General features: G+C 38.6%; 1 protein-coding gene across 2 annotated transcripts in view; it reads right to left on the reverse strand.

Annotated features, from left to right (window-relative positions):
• Window positions 1-25025, reverse strand: part of Rasa2 (RAS p21 protein activator 2) — a 119031-nt gene that overhangs the window by 77497 nt on the left and 16509 nt on the right. For both annotated transcript variants that reach the window (XM_087560558.1, NM_001105724.1), the window contains 3 exon segments: window positions 15563-15680; window positions 10165-10268; window positions 6108-6202 (listed from right to left, as the gene is read on the reverse strand). In XM_087560558.1, the coding sequence (XP_087416684.1) occupies window positions 6108-6202; window positions 10165-10268; window positions 15563-15639 (276 nt within the window). In that variant the 5' untranslated portion in view covers window positions 15640-15680.

Below are 25025 nucleotides of genomic sequence, written 5' to 3' on the forward strand. Positions count from 1 at the left end.
TCGTGGGCTTTGCATACATGTGCTGCCTATAACACACTCAAGTACAGACACATACACATAAAATAATTATTTTTAAAAACTCTGTCAAGGAGCTGAAGACATGATTCAGTGATAAGGAACACTGACTGCTTTTGCAGAGGACCTGTGTTCAATTTTCAGCACCCCCAAGGCATTTCACAACTGTCTGAAACCCGTTTTAGGGGTCGAAACCCCCTGGCTCTCACAGGCACTAGGCATACATGCTGTCCACACATACATGTAGGCAAAACATCCAGGCACATAAACTATTTTTTATTAAAATTCTGTCCAAAAAGGTAGAAAATGCACTCATTAAATACTGCTATCATGAGCTTCTGAAAAGAAAATAATAACTTCAATAAGAAAGTGATAAAGTAAAAAGTTAAGGTAATATGTCAATTGACTTGGTATAAAGTACTAGTTATTAGTCGGATCTTCTCATTTGAGCAGTGAACCACATTTATGCATGTCACTTCCTGTGTCTTTACAGACAGATGACCCTTTATACTGTGATCTTCATTTCATAAGTGATCTTCCAGCAACAAATCAGTCTGAGTTACAAATACTAATTAGTGGTAATGACAGATAATTAAACTGCTTCCTCTCTGAGATAAAGATACTAATAATTTCATCCCCTTCATCCTCTAAACAAATAGGCCTAACCAAACTCCAGAATGTACTGCCCTGCAATGTTCCCTCCAACCACGTTAGACTTTTGTGGACAGTGACCCAAATTTAGCCAACTTCTCTCTGTAAATTGTGAGTCAGATCTTTGAGGATGAGGAAGCTATGTGGACACAGAGACTTAAAGATGAATATAGCATTTTAAAAGAGTCACTAAGAGAGTAAATTCACAGAAAGAAACAAAGGAAGAGATGTGTACTCTTATTATGGGTAAAATCTTTAAAAATCATTAAATGAGGAGATAGCTCAATTATTAAAGTGTCTACCACATATACATGAGGATGAGTTTAACTCCCACCAGCTACCCAGGAAAACATGTGTATAAAAAGATGAGTATCTAATACATTCTAAGTATTTGTCCTTATATCCTCATCCAGTACACCAAGGAAACTTCTCTTTACAGCAGACTAAGAGCATTAAAGAAAACCACAGCCAACAAAATGCAGAGCTGTGAAGCCAGGCCCAACAGATTCTCCAACACAGCAAAGCTCCTGCACTAAGTAAGGCTCAGGGGCCATTGAGAAAGGGGGAGAGGGGAGGAAAGACTGTGAGAGCCAGCGTATCAGGGGGTTTGCTATGAAATTATGTAATGTCAGAAGGTACACCCATGAAGCTTCACAGAAATGACTGCCTAAATATAAGCAGAACAAGGATGACAACAAGGTGAAGCAGCCCAGGAGGCCCCAACCCTGGCAGGGAAACAGTTACCCAGGGAAGATTACACCAATCGGTTTTCTGATACCAAACTGTCAGCCTAGAATTATACAGATTAAGTAGGTTGTAGTTATGTTAAGAATATATGCATATGGGGTTGGGGATTTAGCTCGGTGGTAGAGTGCTTGCCTAGCAAGCGCAAGGCCCTGGGTTTGGTTTCAGCTCCAAAAAAAAAAAAAAAAAAAAAAGAAAAGAAAAGAAAAAAAAAGAATATATGCATCTGTGTACACATACACACCCCTAACAACATTTAATGAAAAGAAAAGTCATAAATTTGAAAAATAAGAATGAGGGATATATGGGAGGGCTTGGAAGGAGGAAAGGGGGAATAATATAAATATATTATAATCTCAAAAAAGAGAATTTTTAACGAAGACGGTTGTAGTAGTGCACTTGTAATCCCAACCAACTCCCCTCATACACATCCAGAATCTTTTTCCCTCTTTTGTTGGGAATTGGTTCTAATGCTTTGTTTTATTTTAGCTCCCAAAGGTGGTGCTTCCAGACCTGAGGGCCCCTGCCCCCAGCTGGCTTCGATTGATAATAAAGAGCTGCCATAGAGCCAATGGCTGGACAGGGTGACAGGGCTGGACTTTTAGATTGTGTGGGCAAGGAACCAAAGGAGAGGGGAGAGACCGGGAGTCGCTATGATGGGAAAGCAAAAAGATGAAAGAAACTTAAAGGCCCGCCAGTTTGTTAAGAATCTCGAAAGTAGCCCGAGGGGACACTTCCCCGATAGGGTCTGGGGTAGCAGAGATACAATACAGATTTTAAAAGCTGTTAACTCAGAATAGCAGAGGGGAGTGTTTGCTAGCCACAGGGAGGTTTAGAAGTGCACAGCCATGAGCTAGTCAAAGCATACCAAAATTAACTGGCGTTTTTGTCTTTTATTCATGAATCCAGAGAGCTCTTGGGCAGGTGCTGTGGGTGCCAGTGGTTCAACTAATAAACCGTTACACTCTTTATTTTTTAAGTATATAGTTATTTAAAAGAGAGTGAAAGAAGAAAACATTAACTATGCATTTTCCAAGTGAAAGGTTAAAAAGCCATCAACATGGTAGAAATCGATCAGCGGGGTCAGTTCACACCTGCCTTCCACTACGCATTACTGCAGACTTGGGGCCTAATGCTAATGACACCACACAGCTTTTGCTCATCAAAGCCCGGGACAAAACCTAATGTTCTCTGTGGCAGTCAACTATCTTATGAGGACTTAACGGCACTTGAGAATCATTTTTAACTTAAATGAATTTTCATCTTGTATGCTACTGTCAGAACCTAACTGCCAATTAACATGCAGTACCTGCAAATGTCCAGTAACTGTGTAGCTCGAATTCCCAGGGAAACTCCTGTAATTTGACTTTAAAAAGCTCCGTAGGCACTTTCTAATGCATCTCCCTTGCCCAGTAGTTTGGATAGGCTTCTGTTCTTATGTTTTGATACTACCTGAGCGATTCTAACCTGTTGAGTTCTTTTTATGACTAAGAGTACACATCACTGAAAGGCAGGACAGTGCTGTGATTAGGAGTTAGACACATCTCAAATGGAATCAGTTTCTATGACTAAATAAGTCACTGCACCCTTTAATCCTATTAAAATCATCTGTAAAATGAGGCTACCTACCTCATAGTGCTACTATGGACCTTAAATGAGATAATGTAATTCATACTAACTACTCTACTTGGTACATACTTTTATAATTACTAAAAGTAATCATTAGATTGAGTCCTGGCTAAATGTAATCTCATTGCTTCCTATATTGTCATCTATTTTTATTTTTTCATGTCTTTAAAACGGTTATAAAACTTATTCAGGATAAACAATAACTGAGTAGCCTCTGTGTTGTGAGTGGTTTTCATATCTTTTATACTCACAAGGCTAGTGTGGTATTTTCAGACTGTTTGTGGCTAGATAATAATATTCCCAATGATGGCATATTACCCTGAAAGGTTTTATCTTCCCTCCTACCTCCTACAGCATTCTTTTAAAATCTATTTTAAGTAGTGGATAAATCTTACTAATTACCATTTAAGATAAAAGTTCTGGAAAGGCTATGACTAATGCTCACGAAAGCAAACAGTACTAAAGTTTAAAATGCCAATACTATATATAAAACGTAAATGCTACTTTAAGTATTTTAGGGTCCAGAGGTGATGGTTTTATATGAACACTGTCAAATAAAAGCTTGTGCCACAGTATTAGTTTCTGGTGTCTTCTCCAAGATTTACACAAGAAACACGTAGAGTTCTACATTTTCAGAACCAAATTCTTAAATCCTCCAGAAAATCGATGTTGGTCATTAAGAATGTACTTAATAAATAAAAAAACTGTAATGGATCTTCTAATTTCATTTCAGATCAAAATCTCAAAAGACTCTTCTTATCTCTCCTTTTGTTCAAATCCGGAAAGATTAGTGGGGTCAGAGGTTTGTGCCTTTGTAAGAGCAAAGCCGAGCTCAAGGACACATGAGCAGCATCCTCAGTTAACACCACACTGGATTTCATGTAGGTGGTAAATAGAAAATGTATTAAATCACGTGTCAAAAAAACAAAAATGGATAATCTGGTAAAGCTGTATTAGAAAGCTACCTGTGTTGGCTAGTTTTATGTCAACTTGACACACACTAGAATTATTTGAAAAGAGGAAACTTAAACTGAGAAAATGCCTCCATGAACTCCAGACGTAGGGCATTTTCTCAGTGACTGACAAGGGAAGGCCCAGAGCATTGTGGGGGGTGCCATTCCTGGTTCTGTAAGAAAGTAGAGGGACTTGCAAACAAGCCACAAGGGACAAGCCAGTAAGTAGCACTCCTCCTGCACGGTCTCTGCAATCAGCTCCTGTCTCCAGGCTCCCGCCCTTTGTGCATTCCAGTCCTGACTTGATTTTTGGAAACTGAAGTGTAGGATAAATAAACCCTTCCTCCTTAACTTGACGTTGGCCGCGGTGTTTCACTGCAGCGGCAGAAACCCTAAGTAGGGCACCACCCACTGAGCAGCTGTAATAAATTTACATTTGAATAAAAGCTAACAGGTTTTTGTTTGTTTATTTGTTTAAAGACAAGAGTTTATGCAGCTTGGTTGGCTTTAAAAGCCTGCTTCACTTCCTAGGTGCTGAGATTACAAATTTGCACAGACATTTGTTGTTAAAATCTCGTATATCGCTCGCGCCTGTCCAGACAGAGCACACCAAACCAACACGGTTCCATGTGGAGAGATTTAATGGGAGTATGAGACGAGGCAAGGGGTGAGAGAAAGAAGAGAAAGAGGAGGGCAGAAGAAGTCTGCTTTTTATTTGGAATGTGGCAAGAAACTACACCCAGGTGGAGGTGGGAACTAAACTAAAGGAATACTGGGAATGTATGGCCGTTGCCATGGCAACAGTGACCAAATGATGTCACTGTTGGAGGTAAAGGCAATTCCTGATACCAACAGTACTGGGGATGGCACTCAGGGCTTTGTACATGTTAGCCAAATACTCTACCAATTGAGCTACAACCCAGCTCAAAATTTAAGTTTTAAAGTATTCTCAATCCATGCACAGACATGAAGCTCAAGCTCATTAAAGTGAGCTTATAAAAACACCATCAGCTCACTCTACTTCCACACTTCGCGTCTCCTTGGCATTGCCAAGCTGAATTGCTGAGAACTGAATGATACTTATGGTCAAAGTGAGAGAAAGAAGATTAAAATGGGGTAGGTAAAACAGATAAAGTATTTGGCTATATTCTGTATTTAAGAAGGGATTTTAGCACACAATACTTAATTTTTTTAAAAATTTAATCAGAGATTACATAAAAGGTTATGAAGAAATGAAGACATACTTTATTTGCAAAGTATCTGTGGGTATGCTTTTTTCTCCTTGTCTTAAACTTCTGATTCTTAGCAGCAAATTATAGCCTGCTTAAGAGACAAAGAATCCTGCTTGCAGTTATGCCCTTGCAAATGGTTTCACAATCATTACCATATTTAATAAATAAGATTACAGAAAGAAAAGAAAAGAAAGAAAAGATTCCCTTAGAAATAATTTCTATGTCATAGAGACTTAAGCTTTTTAGAAACTTCAATAATACATTTCTGGCTAACAATGTATTTGTGTTCACAGATAGAATTTATACAAGGCCTTTTATTTTGGCAAGAGGAAAAAAAAAAAAGAACAGATTAACAAGCATAATGATACCCCTTCAAATAAGGAGGTGGACAGGAGGGGAGGTAGGAATGAAGAAAGCTGTGCAATGCAGATTCTGGCATGGTTTAAATAATTAATATTTTTCCCCAAGTTTAGTTTATTAGAAGTGGAATAAAAGCATCCAAACAAGAGTTTATTTTGTGGTTAGTTCCTATATGGACACATGTAAATACATGTATGTGTATGAGTACAAGTGCCATGCACATGTATGAAGGTTAGAGGTGAGAGTTGGTTCTCACTTTCTGCCTTTCCAGGGCTTTTGGGAATTGAACAAGGTCAGCAGGCTCGGTAGCAAGCACCCTTACCCAGTAAGCTATCCCACCGTTCATACTGTTTTTAAAAATAAATATCCAAATGGAAAAGCCATTTCCTTCCAGCTCTCTATTACTTACAAGTCTATGTTTGGTATTAGAACCTAAAGTAAGGTATAACAAGTTCTAACAGTATAAACTAGTATAATTAGTTGGTTTTCTGTATGTTATAATCTCTTATATTATTTAACTCACCTGAACTTCTGAATTTGAGTCAATAGGCTGCAATGAAAACCAAGTTTCTTTACCACTATGACTGCACAAGTCTTCTTTTTTGATGGCTACTTTTCCTACAGAAAATAAATTATGAGAAATTGTATTTTATATAAACTTATGTTCACAAGCATTGTTATATCTTACAGAAAATACTTTAGAATAATTTGTATCTGTTGATATAAAAATTCACCATTACTCCTTTTTTGTTTGAAACTGGATGTTGCTATGTAGCCCTGGCTGGTCTGGTACTTTAGCCCAAGATAGACTTGAACTCATGGTAATCCTTCTGCTTTAGTCTTCTGAGTGCTGAGATTACAGAATTTAAAAATTATAACGTTTGTTTTCTCTTTATACCTTAAAGAAGAAATCTTATTTCTGCTTGCTCATTGAAAGACCCTTTTGTGGGTCATTCTGAATCAGAATGATTCAAAATGACAAACTCAGTTGGAGTTTAATGTAATTACAGTATGTTAGCACTTCCTCAGATTAATATTCAGGACAAAACCCAAAATGTAAAGGGCAATGCAATATAGTTTTCCAGGTTGTTACCCTGTGGATGTGCTGGGTAATTTTGAGCAGTAACAACATCTGCTTTTAATAAGAAGTCAGAAGCTCCAATTAAGTGAAAAGGCAACCAGGATCACCTATTACTAACAGAAGGAAAAAGTACCTAAAAGATCATTTTATCAAATCATCATCAAGCTAGCTATACTGCTTCAATTCATATTCCTTAACCAATAAGGTTGCACTCTAAAGTGTTTATGTCTCTCAGGCAAAGATGATGTACCATGAACAAAAAGTATGAAAGGAAGGAAGAAACAAATGATCTTCAAATGAAGTATTTAGCCTGCTGGTGCAAAACACTTCCTTCCTCAATGCAAGCATAGTTTTGCATATGACTAACCATTCAAAGTCTGCACAAAAGCTCCCACAAAGGAGATATGTGGTAGTTTAAAAGTAATTCACTTCTTTCCTTGTTTAAAAAATAATTTTCTTTTAAGTATCCCAACTATATGTTATGTCTTACAACATAATCTTACTTTTAGTTCAACAGTTGAAAACATTAGAAATTGTAAAGAAATTTTTATGTGAAGCTATCAACTTGAAGATATCAAATGAAAAGAGAGAAAAACAAACAGAACATACGTATGTACGTATGTGTATATATATGTACGTATGTATGTACGTATGTGTGTGTGTGTATGTATGTATGTATGTATGTATGTATGTATGTATGTATTTTTTTCCTGGAAGCAGGTAGTGATTAAACAATTGTAGACTATACTAAAAACCACACTGTGTTCTTTCAAATTTCACAAATATTTTATCTTGATAATCCCAGCACAAGACCAGCTTGGTCTACATGGTATGTATTAAAATAGCCAGGGCTATAAAGAAAGGCCCTGTCTTAAAAAAAAATAAAAAGAATAAAGAAAGAAAGATTTTCAAGTATGGAAAACAGCTGCTAAGAACAGTATACAAAACTTCTATATTCTTTAACCAGGATTTCTAAAATCTTATCTATTTTCTCATGTTTTGCTCGGATGTCTGTATGTGTGTGTATGTGAGTGTGTGTGTAGTGTATATATAAAACGATCCTTGCTTTAAGCCATTAAAAATAAGTTTTAAATGTAATACACTTTAAAACAAGAAATTTTATGGTATCTAACTTACACCTTAATAAAGTTGTTACTTAAACTTTTTTAAACATATGTTTATCTCTACAATTATAACTTGAAACTCAAACTACAGATGTACAATTTAAGTAACAAATGTTAAAGTACAGAACCAGATTTGCCTTAAAATGGCAACTGTAGCAATGTCATCAAGAGACTGAAAATCCAATCAGTCTATTAACACACAAAATTGAAAACACATAAAGCTGGGGTTGGGGATTTAGCTCAGTGGTAGAGCGCTTGCCTAGCAAGCGGAAGGCCCTGGGTTCGGTCCCCAGCTCCGAAAAAAAAAAAAAAGAAAAAAAAAAGAAAAAAAAAAAACACATAAAGCTTTAAACCTACAAATCTGTTTTCTTTTAAATATTTTGAGTGAAATCTACAATAAAAGTAAAAATTCTTTGGGTGACAGCTAGAATTGTAGAAAGTGACACTAGAAAAATGTACTTAAGTGTTTTTTTTAATTGAATTTTAAGATGAGAAATGAAGGGAAAACTGAATTTATTCTAAAACTGAATATGCACACTGATAGCCAATACAGAATATAGGCATTAACTAAAAGCAGCAAATATTCCTTATATTGCCTAAGGAATTTAGATTGAAAATCAAATTATATAAATTTCTTGATATGTTTCATCATTGATTGCAAAAAAAATTACTAACAAATCAATGTATCAGGAATGGCTGAGGATACAAATAATGAAGTATTTCCATTTAGTATGGCAGTAATGTGAGATAAGCATTGTTCCATTTTCACTAGTGCTACATTAAAGTAAATTTTAAGGGAATGACCAAGAGCTTGGCACTTAAAAAATTCATATATGTACACACACACACACACACACACACACACACACACACACACACACGGACATACAGACACTATAGATGTACATACAAACACGCACACAAGCCCTATAGCTGAAGTTCTTATCTTCTAGCCATTCCTTTCATTTTACAGATTTTTAAAAAAGATTTATTTATTTATTTATTTACTTATTATATATAAATACACTGTAGCTGTCTTCAGACACACCAGAAGAAGGCATTAGACCTCATTATAGATGGTTGTGAGCCACCATGTGCTTGCTGGGAATTGAACTCAGGACCTCTGGAAGAGCAGTCAGTGCTCTTAACCACTAAGCCATCTCTTCAGCCCATTTTACAGATTTTTAAGTTATCTTTGTTATCCTTTATCCCAAGAAAGGCATAGAGAATAACTAGCATACAGCTTTTAACATCTTAAATTTATATAGTAATACTTCTAGTTTCTTCTTGTTGTTAGGAGTTCATACACAGTACAAAAGCACTTTGCAATTGCACTAGCATGTAATCTTAGGAGGATTTACTAAGCCAGCCAGGTGTGGCACATGCTTATAATCTCAGTGCTCATGGTACTGAAGCAGGGGAGTTTTAAAGCCAGTCTGGGTGAGGTGCGTGTGGGAGAGAGGGAGACAAAATATAATGTTTCATCCTTATATATATTCATTCATTCATTTATATGTATATGAAGTTGTCCTACATGTGTATCCATACAGACACACAGATAGACAGACAGACAGACACAGACACAGACACACACACACACGCATGCACACACGCACACAGAGCAAACCAAGTCCTCAATTTTAAAAAGAAGAGTTTTAAAATTTTTTATTTGGAACCTTATTCCTTTGAACAATTCAAGCACACATTCTATAAAGCGTAATGGTCAGTTACAAATAGTGATTCAATTTCCACGTTGCCTCAACCTGAGACTATTTAACCAAGCATGTGCCTAAGAGCTACACAGAATGAATCTTTCCTACTGCATCTTTCAGATCACAGGAAATACACCTGTCACAACCATCTTCCCAAAAGACAACCCAGGCCCTGGGCGCAACACTTCAGAAGCAAATTATCTGCTTATGCACTATGCTTTTTAACTACAAACTGTTTTTCTTAAAATTAGTATTTGCTTTTTAATAAGAATATTTGCTTGGTTTTCTTTTTTTCTGGATGGGAAGTCTGACTCTCTGACCTGAGAGCCTGAAATGGATACAGCCCTTCTGCTACAGTCTCTTGGTACAAGAGTGAACTGCCAAGCCTGATGGTTTTTACTTTAAAAATAAGCAAACATCAAAGGTGACTTTGTTATTTATAGCCAATATGGAAACATAAATCATATTTGACTAAGGAACCAGCAAAGATCTGTTCACAGAATGTCATTTAAATTTAAAAAAATCAATGAACATAAAATATAGAGAAAAGGATTAGAAATGTTGAACATATATTATCCTGCAGTTTTTAACACCTCCTTACTTACAGAAAGAATGACCATAGCATTAATGTTGTAATTATAAATAACTATGAATAATACCTACCTATACGAAGATCTCTTTGTAAAACATTTTTATCATAAACATAAAATGACAAATACTGGAAAGTTCTTGGAATCTCAAAATAAAATTCTTCACTGAAATATGGACTAGAGAGAAAAGAGAAAGCTCATTATGTTAAATAATATATATTATCGCTATTAAATATTCATTACTACCACTATTAAAATGGTACCAATAATACAATCACATTCAAATTTCACTTTCAATAAGCATCAATGAAATCATAAACTAAAATTCTTCAGAGTTTCAAACAAATTCTATACAAATCAAGCTGAACTGAAACGACTTCAGGTGCCAAGTGAGTTATAAGCATACAGCTCTTCAGAAGGTCCTGTGAACTGAAGCTCTAGTAATTGCCTAGGCCACACTCACCTAATGTTGGCCTAATGAGAGCCAAGAACAAAATCATTCACATTATTATCTTAGAAAGATATAATGGTAAAAAGTTGTATTACTCACAATAATACCTAATATCTAAAATGAATAATGTTATATAAAATATTTTAAGTGTATTAGAAATAGACTATTAAGTGTTTTTGTTATCTTTCCTGAGTAATTTTTGAATTATATATAATCAAATCTGACTTATGGAGGCTGGTGGCCTTTGATAAATTTGCAAACCTATGTAGCTTCCACCCCAATCAAAATATAGAATAATGTTACTATCTTAGAAAGTCCCTTTATTCTCCCAATAGTACCCTAACGTGTCACAAGAAACTAGTTTTATGAGCAGTGGAGGTGGGCTCCAGGGGTTGGAGCCTAGGGCCTTGTGTATGCTATGTAAGTATGTAAATGTATCTTATTTGCCAGATATAATTGTTGTCTCTGAGGCTTACTGCTGAATAATCTCACTCTTTCTAGCTCTTTCTGAACTCTGGCTGGCTTGTTCAACTTAGCTGTTCTGATCAAAACTCCTCTCCATGCTGGTTGATTCAAACTGGCTTCTCAGCTTATGAGTGAATTGCTCTGCTTGACCTCAAACTAACTCTGGCAATCTGTTCTAATCTTCGGGCTCCTTCTCATTCTGTCTTATTCTGTCTTTTATCTGCAACCTATCTGTAAAACTCTCCTGGTAGAACTCTCCCCACCTTCTATGCTGCTCTCTTAAGTCACCTCTCTTTCTCATGGTGTTCTCATAAGAGCTGGGCATATCCTATCACTAACCCATTCTGTCAAATCTTTCTCTGACTCGTCACTTTGTCTGCTCCTCATGGCTGCTTCCTTCTACAAATTAACTCTATCTTCATTGTTTGGGATTAAAGGTAGGTGCTAAGGGTGTGTCTGTATTGCAGCCAGATCATGGAGACCTAGCAGGTCTTTGGCTGTGATCCCTTGCCAGAACAGGCATGCTGCTGGATTAAATTCCTTTACATCTTCCCCCTTTAAGCTGAACACTGGACACATTCTAACTGCTATAAAAGAGCACTAGTGATGTAACAGGTACTGTGGAAGCAAACTCAGGTCCTCTTGTTTGTAGACAAGACTGATCTGTTTTCCCAGCCTCAGTAATCTGATTTGTGTGTACCTGTGTGTGGATGTGTACACTCCCATGTGCACATCAGTATCAAGATCAGGAGTAGGTACCAAGCATCCTCCTTTTCTATCTCTACCTTGTTTTTATATTTTTGGTTGTGAGCCTAGCCTTTAACGGCTGAGCCATCTCTCCAGCCCTACCTTATGTTTTTAAAACACAGAGTTTCTAGATGAACCTGCAGGTCACTGATGTGGTTATACTGACTGGCCAGCATGTCCCAAGGATCTTCCCAGCTCCACAACCTCAGCTCTGGGATTACACCACTAGTGTTTGGCTTTTTACATGGGTGCTAAGTATCCAAATGGAAGTTCTCAATGCTTTCAAGACAAGCGCTTTATTGACTAATCTATCACGGTTGGAGAAGAGGCTTGGGAGGCCACAGTAGCAGTAAATGGCTACTGGAAAGGGGGAAATCATTTTCTTTAGTGGAGTAGCCACTTGTTCATTGCCTATGCTCCAGTAAATAATGCTCTAACTACACTCGTGCAAGGAGCCCTAGTTAACCTCAGTGGATCACATACATACACACACACAAACACTTGAAGGTAGGAGAGCTTGCTAGAAGGAATCAGAGAGTTTGCATGGGAACCAGATGGGAGGGCAATGGAGTAGGTATGACTCACAAACATTACTTTCACGTATGGAATTTTCAAAGAATTAAAAATAAAACCTATCACATAACTCCCAGCAATTTCCCTGTACCCTTTGCAATCACCCCACAGTCAGTCAGTCAACTGGGGCAAGTTCTATCGTTATAGATTACATCCTAATAGTGACAAAAATGGCTTTAAATTGTATTTTCCTGATGGTTAATGGAACTGGATCTATTTTCGTGTGTCTCTGAGACACTTGTATATCTTCTTTTATGAAATATCTGAATTTTCTTATATTTTAGAAATCTTAATTATTAAGCATTTGCTTTGATTCAGAGATACTTAAAAGCAAAAATCTCTTAAATCTCTTTAGAATTCTAAAGTATTTTCTTTTTTATAATTCAAAGTTATGAAAAATGAAGGAAAAATTCCAAAGGTGGAAAAAGTTAGAAAGACCTACAATGTAGTTACTTTGAGTTTAATGGTTGATTACAATTTAGACAAGTATTAAGAGCATTATAATAAAATCAGGATGAGGAAGGAATTGTACTTCAGGTTATTTTGCCCTATGCTAGCAGGGAAGATGAGGGTATTCAGAATCCAAGAATTATCTAGTCTAGCTAGCTATGCCCTTAGCTGTCTACGGCAGTGACATAGCTAGCTTGAAATTATCTTTCAAATTCTTTTCTTTTTAAAGGTGGAAAGAAATAAAGAAAACTGGTTTCACCATTTTTCCACTATATAAACATCTGGAAAGGTTAAGTATCATTTTCTCATTTATGGTTATATATTACAAACTGTAAGTACTCAATTTATGGACTCAATTTACAAAATTACTATTTAATTTTGTAATCACTGATTACCTTGTGATATAAAATTGTAACAAACTAAAATTTAAATAATTTCTGGTCTCAAATCCCAGCTGTGCTTTTTTTAAAAATTTTTTAAAAGATTTATTTATTTATTGTATATGAGTACACTGTAGCTGTCTTCAGACACACCAGAAGAGGGCATCAGATCTCATTACAGATGGTTGTGAGCCACCATGTGGTTGCTGGGAATTGAACTCAGGACCTCGGGAAGAGCAGTCAGTGCTCTTAACCACTGAGCCATCTCCCCAGCTGTGCTTTTTACTTCCTTCATAACTTCCTTCATTACAGGACAAACCATGCAGCTTTAAGTGACATGGTTTCATCATTCATAAACATAAATAAAAAGGCCATTTGTGAATCTGAATGCACGAATGTGAAAAACATCAAGATTATAACTCCATGTGGGCATATGACTTGTGACAAATCTTTGACGTTATTATTACTCCCAATATTTTTGGGCTACTAAGTCACCTTTGGTTTTTTGTTTGTTTGAGGAGGGTGCACATGGTGAAATCAGAGAACAGCTTGGGGGAGCTGCTTCTCCTCACCATGTGGGCTCTGGGCACTGACCTCAAGTTTCAAGCCTGACAGCTGGTTCCTTTACCCACTCACTGAGCCACTGCAGTGGCTACTTCTGGTTTTACATGCTTTTCTTTTAAGAGTTCAAAATTGGAAGAACCAAACGACAAAAAGCCATGCAGAGGGGTCTGCCTACAACACCAGCCTTTTGGAAGCTGGAGTAGGAGGAAGAGTTCAATGCCAACTTGGGCTACGTAGGTAGGCCCTGTACAGAAAGGAGAGAAGGAAAAGGAAAGAAAGGCAAAGAGGAGAAAAGACAAAGAAAGAAGAAGAAAGGAAATACAGGCAAAGGAAAATACAGGCAAGTATGTGTGAGAGGGTAACAAAGAACCAAAACAGACTCCAGAAGTCCAATGGAATAAAGTACAAGTTGTGACAACTGTTTCATTCACACGCTTGTTTCATCAACTCCCAGAATCCTCCCTGCTTTGTCTCTAAAGACTATCTTTCAGCAGTTTAGTGGTGATAGTTTGGTTTGGCTACTTTTTTTTTTTTTTTTTTTGGTGAGACAGACTCTCATTATGTATCCCAGACTGGCCTAGGACTTGTTATATAAACCAAGCAGGCCTCAACCTCAACACAGATCTGACAGCCTCTGCTTTCCAAGTGCTGGGAGTGAAATCATGTATCATGACACATAGTTTTAGCACAGTTCTATATCAAAATTGCAAACACAAACACTGCTACAAGGCAGAGGAGGCAAAGAGTAATTTGCTGTAGTACTTTCAAAGTATAATTACACGTCCCAAGATAAAAACAATCTACCAAGGGCTTATTCTCTGAGAGTACATTAATAAGTAACTTGTATACATGCAGATGCATAGAAAGGGGGTGTGTTTGTATGTAGGCCAGAGGTTGACATCAGTTAACTTTCTCACTCATTTTCCACCTTATTCTTTGAGAGAAGGACTCTTGTTAAACAATTTGGCTACACTGGCTGGCCAGCAGGTCCTGGGACCCTCCTACCTCCATGTCCCTAGCACTGAGGACTGTAAGTGGGAACCATTATATCTGGCTTTCTTACATGGGGACTGGGGATGTAACACTTGACCTCATATTAGCACAGCAAGTACTTTACCAAGAAAGCCCTCTATCTCTCTAGCTTCAACTTGTGTGAACTTTGAGCTAACTTATTCTTTGGAGAAATAAAAAATGATGTGTTTTGAGGAAGCTCAAACAAATAGGCAATATTTACCCTAGAGAACACACTGAACACTTATAATAGTTGTTTTCAAACATTTAATACTGTCACATAAAAGATGGACAAAAATTGTTCCTTGAAACCTAAGGGACAGAGCTAGGATAGTAAGAAAAAGTGCTTTCTAAGGCAATGAAAAGCCACATGAAAGCAAGCAGTTCACTGATGTCATTCTTATAGACAGAGGAGTAAACAGAACCCAGAACTGAGCAAGTCCTTGGTACATGATTAGATGTCATTCTGATAATCATTAACCAATTAAACATAAGCACTTTCTGAGTCAGAAGAGTTCAGAGACCAAGCATACTACTTAGGAGTGTGAACTTCTTGGTGACTAAAGCATCATTAGGTGGATGCCACACGACCACTTGCCAGAACTACTGCTAAGGAGGCCGATGCTACCAGTTCAGCTGATTGACATTCAAGGCCGCTTCAAACGCTTACACTCTGTAAATCTAAAAAAATAAACTCAGAATAGAATAGAAAGCCTTTAAATAAAAATATTAGCTTCAAATCAAGAAGGTCAACTTGATGATAAAAATCTGGAAAATACATAAAACTATGAATATATATCATACGAATAATTTCTAATTTTTCTACCAACCTTAAAGACTTTTCAACAACCTGGGTGCGATAAACTTCTTCCTGGTCCAAATTTATAGTGCAGAAACAATCCCGCATTTTGTTGGGTCCAAGATATGGCAATAAATTTTTTGCTTCATCTGTTGGCACAAAAGTTTAAATTGATGTTAAACTTTTTACTTATATCACCCAAAGTTTATATATGAATTCAGTCTGGAAGAAGGCATAATATGGAGCACAGAGGAAAAAAAGCAACCAACCAACCAGCGATCCGAGAGGTCCAGGGCCTACGGGAGACTAGTGAAGACTAAGGGATGTAGCTAAAAAGCAGTGAGCCTTCCCTAAGAAGTCTATAAAAAAGAATATTTTATTATAAGAAAAAATCTAAGTGTTTAAAAGTAAAAAAGACTGGAGGAACTATGTACAGACACATGGGGTCATATTACATCACTGCATCCTTCCTGTATGAAAGGGTAGTTTCTCTTCATCCTGTGCCATCAGAACCATCTCAAGAATTTTCTTGCAATTAATCTCTCCTGAATCAGCATTAATTTTCCTTTCTACCAGCTTGCTCTCTGCAGAATATAAACAACACTTCACAATTAAGACAAAAGAAGTAAATAATCATCCTTGGTTACACCTCTTCTCTCTTGCCACACCTCCACTTCCAGCCTCCTTTGTCAAAGCTGTCACTTTTTGCTTTTTTCACTTTTTATTCACGCTGTGGCCCTCTCTAATTAGCTTCTGATTCCAAAGTGACAATGAAACTGCTTTAGTCAAGGTCAGCAACGTGAGTGGATACTGGTTCTCTAACGTTCAGTGTGTTCTTACTATAGACACACCTTGCAGCATCATTTAACAGAGTGGACATTTAGCACGCTCCCTTCTCTTGGCCCCACAACACAGTATTGCTGGCTTCCTCTATGTCTTCCACACGGTTCCCCTCCTCCTCACTTCAATGCTGTGGCCGTCTCAGGGCTATGTTCTGGACCACCCCTTCCTTTTCTACAAGCTACTGCAGTGCACAGTGTCAGTGCTAGGAGCCCCCAGTCCTGTGTTGCAGGCCTGACCTTCCTTCATCCATTGCTACTGGATATCCAGCAGGTATCTCGTACTTAACAAGTTCCAAAAACCAATCTCATCCTCTCTTCTACAAGCTCTTCCCGTGGTCTACCACCATTTCCTTCTTCCTCATCATCTTCCTGCCTCTCCCTTATGCAATCCATTCATTAGCAAATTCAGGAGATCTTTAAAAAGACACCATCTAAAATTCGACTACTTCTTTCCCTCACTAGAATCACCCAAATCCAAATCACTGCAACTTTTTCTTCAGGCAAGCATGGTAATCTCTTCTGCTGCTTCTACTCTCCAACCTGTTCTTTACCAAGACGTGTGGTCTTCTCTTTCCTTTTCCACACTAGGGATCGGAGCCAACCGCCGGCATGGACGCACTGTAGATGGATGCTCTGTCGCTGAGCATAGCATGACCAAGCATGACCTTTCCATCAGATTGGACTCAGTTGCCTCTCTGCCCAGATCTTTGTCTGAGAATAAACTCTAATCTCTAAATCATAATCTACATAGCCCTAAAGTATCCCTCTGTCTCCTTTTGTTTGTCCCATGGTCACCCCCCAACCTCCATCAGGCATGTCACGTTTATTATGATTTCTTCCTGGATCTCTCTACTCCTCACATGGCTAATGCATTCTTATCATTCAGGACTGAGCTCGAATGACACTTGACAGAGAACTTTTCCCTAGTCTGTCTAAAGCAGATGACCCTGCTACCATACTCTTATGTTTGGTTTCCTTGAGAGCATTCCTGACTGGCTAAACTGTTAAAGAGTTTCTGTAGCTCCTGCATGAGGCCTGAGAGCCTGCTAATGCCCAATATCTAAAACAGTAAAACTCTGGCGACATGACTGTTGAAGGAATAGGGAACCCAGTAAGTCAAGCTTTGAAGGCCTCATGAGCTATCTGTGTACCAAAAGGACACACAAGTGTCTACACACTGAAATTACATACCAATGTACAAACCTAAGAAAGTTAGGAACGGGCCAGCAAGAAGGCTCAGTGGGTGAAAACGTTTGTGTGCACTCCTGACTAGCTGGAATGTAGGAGTGCAGGTAAATATTTCCAGCATTTCTACAGTAAGACAGGAGGTGGCATCGGAGGCCCAACCAGAAGCTCTTGGGCCATACCAGGTAAACCCTGCAGCCAGGTGGTAGTGGTACATGCCTTTAACCCAGCACTCAGGAGGCAAAGATTGGTGGAACTCTGGGAGATTGAGGCCAAGCTAATGTACAAAGTGAGTTCTACGACAACCAGAGCTACACAGAGAAACCCTGTCTTAGGAGAAAACAAAACAAAACAAAAAACCAACAAAAACAAAAAGCAAAAAGGGAGAGAGAAATCATGTTTTAAAAACAAGATGAACTGGTGGGAATGGTGGCACATGCCTTTGACTGGGGTCAGAGGCAGGAGGATCCCTGTGAGTTTGAGGGATCCTCCAGCCTGGTCTACAGAGTGAGTTCCAAGAGCTATATAGTCAGAGCTACATAGTGAGACCCTGTCTTGAGAACAAAACAAGATGAACTAACTCCCGAAAGTTGTCCTCTGACCTCTACATACATGCCACAGTATGTACACACAACCCACCCTACCCCACACATGTAACAAATAAAAAGATAAGTACATTTTTAAAAGAAAGTGAGGTAGCTTCGTGAAGGAAATTACCCTAAGAATCCTAGTAAGCTTTCAGACAAACGGATAGCTCTTCTGATGGGGGTTCCGGTTCTTTCTCCGTAAGTTCAGAACTAACAGCTGCTAGTGCCAATATGTGGTAAAGTCTACCAGAAACTTAAAAAGAATTTTATATGTGTGTGTGTGTGTGTGTGTGTGTGTGTGTACGTGTGTGTATGTATTTCAGTAAACAAATAACATTTAAACTTAAGAAAACCAAAGAGCCGAGTGTAGTAGGCAGTGCAGGTCATTAATCTCAGCATTTAGGAAGTAGATGCAGGAGGGTCTGAGTTTGAGACCAGTGTGGTCTACATAGCAAGTTCCATGCCAACCAGAGCATAGCGAGACCCTGCCTAAAAAGAAAAGGAAAGGAAAGAAGGAAAAAAAGACTCAATAGAAAAGCACTAATAAGGTAGTTATTACTGTTAAATTTATTATTGGAGACCAGAAAAATGAGCTTATACTGTTTAAACATTATAAACAAGTTATGCTTATCTCAAGCACATCAGAATCAGAGACACTCACCTTGTAAATGATTTCCAAACTAACTCAAATGGCATGGTATTTACAAGTGAAGTGGTTCCCTACAGGAAAGATCTGTTATCAAAATCCTCCCAATCTTTAACTGAAGCTCACCCTTCCACAGTGTTCTCTCCCCTGTCTCCCTCTCTCCCTACAGGGCCTCGTTTAGCAATTCTATTTTCACTGTTGTCAAACTTCTTCAGAACCTCCTTTACCTCCACATAACACAATGGATTTGTTTTAAAACCAAACGTTAGAGACCATAATACAACACCTAATTGTATATGTACGTGTGTGTGTGTGTGTGTGTGTGTGTGTGTGTGTGTGTGTGTATGACTACAATGAATCTGCTCCATATCTACTGTGAGAGTTTAGAACATTAAATGATCACCCTAGGACACCTACCTGTCTTATTCATGTTAAGTACTGTTTAGAAAATAATGGGGCATAATGTGTACATAATTACCAACTCTATCCCCCAAGAGGGACACAGGGCTATTTATCCGTAGAATTCAATGAAACTGACATTGCTAGAAATTAAAATTAAAGCCCAAGTCTCATATACTATAAAAAATGCACCAGCATCACTTTTTATAAAAGCTGTTTTCCTAAGTATTTTTTCACTATTTACTATTGACATCCAAATGAGTTGTTTTAAAATTTCATCTCATCAATGTCCAGACTAATGTTTATCAGTTATAAGGAATTTTAAACTGTAATTCTAAACTACATAGTGATTACTGCTTATTTATAAAGCGCATTAGGCGACGGTTAGAACAGGAAAGCAGTGCTGCACCTCTGCCTCTCTGAGCAGGCAGAGTGAGCAGCGTACACTCCACCACAAGCTCCCGAGAACGCGAAGAGCGGCACTTCTGAAGCCTCTGTTTCCCACAGATGGTCTTACTACTTCTAGGCCGTTTTAGGATATAAATCACATGCCTGAGTCAAAATAACCCATCTTCCAAGCCTCCTCCTTTACTCATACCCTACCCTTCTACAATTAGCCTCAGGCCTTCCTTTGTCTAGAACATTTACGAATACTAATAATACTAAGCACTACTAAGTCGAATTATTGCCTGTTAACACCCACTTTATCCGGCCACTTTTTAATATCTGGAAATACTACCCTAGCCTCAGTTTGTAGCTCAGGCTAAGTGGCCTTTGTTTTATTCCTCATTCAGACTTTTTATCTACAGAGCACATTTAAATGGGAGGAAACTTGGAATACACTATTTAATTCATTAGAGGTGGAAGAACTCTTTTAGGTATTTAAAAAATATGCCATTATAAAACAAAAGACTCAAGGCATTTAATCCTAGCACTCAGGAAACAGAGGTTTGTGAATGGATCTCTGAATTCAAGGCTAATCTTGTCTACATATTGAGTTCTATACCTAAGAAGAATCAAGTTTATACTCGTACAAGGTATGGTGGATTGGTGGTACAACATTACTTGTATGCCTTTCGGTATTACGGAGACTCTAACGCTAAAAACTAACTTTCGTCTCTTGTGGCCATGTTTATGTTCCTAAGTTCCACCAATCAGATTCATTTACTAGAAAACTGGAAGACAGAAGAAGGACACTGAGTTCTGGCAGTTTCTAGTAGCAAGAAGCACAGGTTACATGTCTCATGTGTATTAAGAAGGAATTCACAGGGCACCCGTTCTATAGTAAAGGCTATGGGAAGTGTGGGCTGTATGTTGAGCCAGCAACAGTGATAATGAAGGTGGCTATCTGCCAGTAGCCATTTCTTAATACTAGCACATTTTTAACCATGGCAGAGGTAAGAAGGTTCTAAGCAAAAAATAGTAGGTAGGGGTGTGTGTGTGTGTGTGTGTGTGTTTGTTTGTGTGTGTGTTCAAACCAATTCTGCAGGGCTTTTTTGATTTTAAAAGAGGCAATAACTCTTGTGGTAGCCTATCTAAGATGTGATTTCATTTGTTTTTGTAATACTGTGGAGCTTGGCCTCACAGCCACGTGATGAAGCATTGCACTACTGAACAATACCACAGCCCTTGAAATGAGACTTCTGAAGTCGCTCCTGAGAATTCCACAAGTCTTTTTTGGGAGCCTGAGGGAGGTAAGAGAACATGCACATAATGCACATAATTGTGTAGTGAATGTGAAATCCAGGGGACAATCTCAGGTGTCACTCCTTAGGGGCTATCCACTTTTGAGTTTTGATAGAATGTCTCACTGGCTTGGAACTCACTTAAAAGACCTTGGGTCTGAAATTATGGCTCAGTGGGTAAAGAAAGGCACTTGCCATGAAAGCCTGATGATCTGAATCAGATCCTCAGAACCCATGTAACGCTGGTAGAACTGACTGCACAAAACTGCCCTCCGACCTCCACTATCACCTACACATGTGCATGTATGTGCGCAGGTACACACACACACACACACACACACACACACACACACACACACACACACACACGGGGTTGGGGGAGAGGGAGGAGATGGCACAGTAGTTCAGATCATTGCTCCCAAGTGGCTCTTTAACTCCAGCTCAAAAGATCTGACACCCTCTTCTGGCCTCCAAGGGTGCTGGCATACATATGATATATACCCACACGGACACACACATAAATGAGAACAATGAACCTTTAAAGTAATATATATTTTTTTCTTTTTTTTTCCGGAGCTGGGGACCGAACCCAGGGCCTAGGCAAGCGCTCTACCGCTGAGCTAAATCCCCAGCCCCAGTAATGTATATTTTAATTCAATGACAAGTGTACCTGTCTCTGGAAAATATTTCTTACAGCATTTTACTGCAGTTTATGAGATACTTGAGTAAGTCAGTCGAAAAAAACACAATTTTCAGTTCAATTTTAGTATTAATAAAAAGAAATCTGTATGTGCATATGTTTATATATATATAGATTCGGTATATACATATGTGCTCTTGGAGGCCAGAATTCAACACGGGGTGTGTTCCTCAATCACTTTCCCCTAACTTTTTAGACAAGGTCTCTCACTGACATTGGAGTTCCCTGATCCAGCTAGACCAACCTGCAGCAAGTCCCAGGGGCCTGCCTTCCAGTGCTGGGATTACTGCAATGCAATGCCACGCTCGGCATTTCTTCCTTTGGTGCTAGGATCAAACCCAGGTCCATTTGTTAACAACAACAACAAAAAAAGGTAATGTACAAAGGCCCTATAATAAAAAGTATATATTTGATTGTATTTATGACTGTCACTATTTCCATCAACAATAAAGCAAGGTCAGGAAGAACAACAGCTGTTCCTCACTGGAAAAAGGGAGACAGCTCTCCAGCATAACTTGTTTTATTCTGGAATATCTGGTCTTGTTTAATTCTAAAGCAAAACTCTTTGGGTGTGTTGGCATACATTATGGCTTGATGTCTAACTGCTAACTACATTTTTTTAAATGTCCCCTTAAATTTCTTTTGAAATGTCCCTTTTATTTTCAGAGATGAACAAAATAAGCCCTTCATTAGACATTTCTTCTTTCACAGATGTACTGTAAGTTGGCCAAAATACCTTCACATTATACCATAGTGGTTTCATCTGTCCAAGATATAACTTTTCTTCATTGTGTGTGAGTGTGTGTGTGTGTGTGTGTGAGTGTGTGTGTGTGTGTGTTTTCTCCTCTTTCATTGCAAGATTTTGAGACAGGGCTTTCACACTGACCTTGGACAGAGAGAGATAGCCTTGCACTCTTCATCCTCCTACCTCTACTTCCCGAGTGCTGGGGGGTTACAGGCCTATGCTTCCCTATTATCAATTTTTATCCTAACTTAATTAAAAAAAACCTGATGATCTTTACATGGAGGTACTAGTTTTTCATTTCTGTTATCAGTTACTATTTCCATTGGTAGAAGCTACCTTCTCAGTGAAGTCCTCCTTGACTATTCTCACCTGTCAGTTTACACAGTACCCACTCCTACTCCCACTTATTTTTTTTTTTATTAACTTGAGTATTTCTTATATACATTTCGAGTGTTATTCCCTTTCCCGGTTTCCGGGCAAACATCCCCCTTCCCCCTCCCCTTCTTTCTGGGTGTTCCCCTCCCCATCCTCCCCCCACTGCTGCCCTCCCCCCAACAATCTAGTTCACTGGGGGTTCAGTCTTAGCTGGACCCAGGGCTTCCCCTTCCACTGGTGCTCTTACTAGGATGTTCATTGCTACTTATGAGGCCAGAGTCCAGGGTCAGTCCATGTATAGTCTTTAGGTAGTGGCTTAGTCCCTGGAAGCTCTGGTTGCTTGGCATTGTTGTTCATATGGGGTCTCGAGCCCCTTCAAGCTCTTCCAGTCCTTTCTCTGATTCCTTCAACGGGGGTCCTATTCTCAGTTCAGTGGTTTGTTGCTGGCATTCGCCTCTGTGTTTGCTGTATTCTGGCTGTGTCTCTCAGGAGCGATCTACATCGGGCTCCTGTCGGCCTGCACTTCTTTGCTTCATCCATCTTGTCTCATTGGATGGCTGATTATGTATGGGCCACATGTGGGGCAGGCTCTGAATGGGTGTTCCTTCTGTGTCTGTTTTAATCTTTGCCTCTCTATTCACTGCCAAGGGTATTCTTGTTCCCCTTTTAAAGAAGGAGTGAAGCATTCACATTTTGATCATCTGTCTTGAGTTTCATTTGTTCTAGGCATCTAGGGTAATTCAAGCATTTGGGCTAATAGCAACTTATCAATGAGTGCATACCATGTGTGTTTTTCTGTGATTGGGTTACCTCATTCAGGATGATATTTTCCAGTTCCGACCATTTGCCTACGAATTTCATAAAGTAATTGTTTTTAATAGCTGAGTAGTACTCCATTGTGTAAATGTACCACATTTTCTGTATCCATTCCTCTGTTGAAGGGCATCTGGGTTCTTTCCAGCTTCTGGCTATTATAAATAAGGCTGCAATGAACATAGTGGAGCATGTGTCTTTTTTATATGTTGGGGCATCTTTTGGGTATATGCCCAAGAGATGTATAGCTGGATTCTCAGGCAGTTCAATGTCCAATTTTCTGAGGAACCTCCAGACTGATTTCCAGAATGGTTGTACCAGTCTGCAATCCCACCAACAATGGAGGAGTGTTCCTCTTTCTCCTCTCCAGCATCTGCTGTCACCTGAGTTTTTGATCTTAGCCATTCTCACTGGTGTGAGGTGAAATCTCAGGGTTGTTTTGATTTGCATTTCGCTTATGACTAAAGATGTTGAACATTTCTTTAGGTGTTTCTCAGCCATTCAGCATTCCTCAGCTGTGAATTCTTTGTTTAGCTCTGAACCCCATTTTTTAATAGGGTTATTTGTCTCCCTGCGGTCTAACTTCTTGAGTTCTTTATATATTTTGGATATAAGGCCTCTATCTGTTGTAGGATTGGTAAAGATCTTTTCCCAATCTGTTGGTTGCCATTTTGTCCTAACCACAGTGTCCTTTGCCTTACAGAAGCTTTGCAGTTTTATGAGATCCCATTTGTCGATTCTTGATCTTAGAGCATAAGCCATTGGTGTTTTGTTCAGGAAATTTTTTCCAGTGCCCATGTGTTCCAGATGCTTCCCTAGTTTTTCTTCTATTAGTTTGAGTGTATCTGGTTTGATGTGGAGGTCCTTGATCCACTTGGACTTAAGCTTTGTACAGGGTGATAAGCATGGATCGATCTGCATTCTTCTACATGTTGACCTCCAGTTGAACCAACACCATTTGCTGAAAATGCTATCTTTTTTCCATTTGATGGTTTTGGCTCCTTTGTCAAAAATCAAGTGCCCATAGGTGTGTGGGTTCATTTCTGGGTCTTCAATTCTATTCCATTGGTCTATCTGTCTGTCTCTGTACCAATACCATGCAGTTTTTATCACTATTGCTCTGTAATACTGCTTGAGTTCAGGGATAGTGATTCCCCCTGAAGTCCTTTTATTGTTGAGGATAGTTTTAGCTATCCTGGGATTTTTGTTATTCCAGATGAATTTGCAAATTGTTCTGTCTAACTCTTTGAAGAATTGGATTGGTATTTTGATGGGGATTGCATTGAATCTGTAGATCGCTTTTGGAAGAATGGCCATTTTTACTATATTAATCCTGCCAATCCATGAGCATGGGAGATCTTTCCATCTTCTGAGGTCTTCTTCAATTTCTTTCTTCAGAGTCTTGAAGTTCTTATTGTACAGATCTTTTACTTGCTTGGTTAAAGTCACACCGAGGTACTTTATATTATTTGGATCTATAATGAAAGGTGTCATTTCCCTAATTTCTTTCTCGGCTT

This window comes from Rattus norvegicus, chromosome 8 (genome assembly GCF_021556685.1).
Source record: "Rattus norvegicus strain SHRSP/BbbUtx chromosome 8, alternate assembly SHRSP_T2T, whole genome shotgun sequence".
In the NCBI taxonomy this organism is placed as follows: Eukaryota; Metazoa; Chordata; class Mammalia; order Rodentia; family Muridae; genus Rattus; species Rattus norvegicus.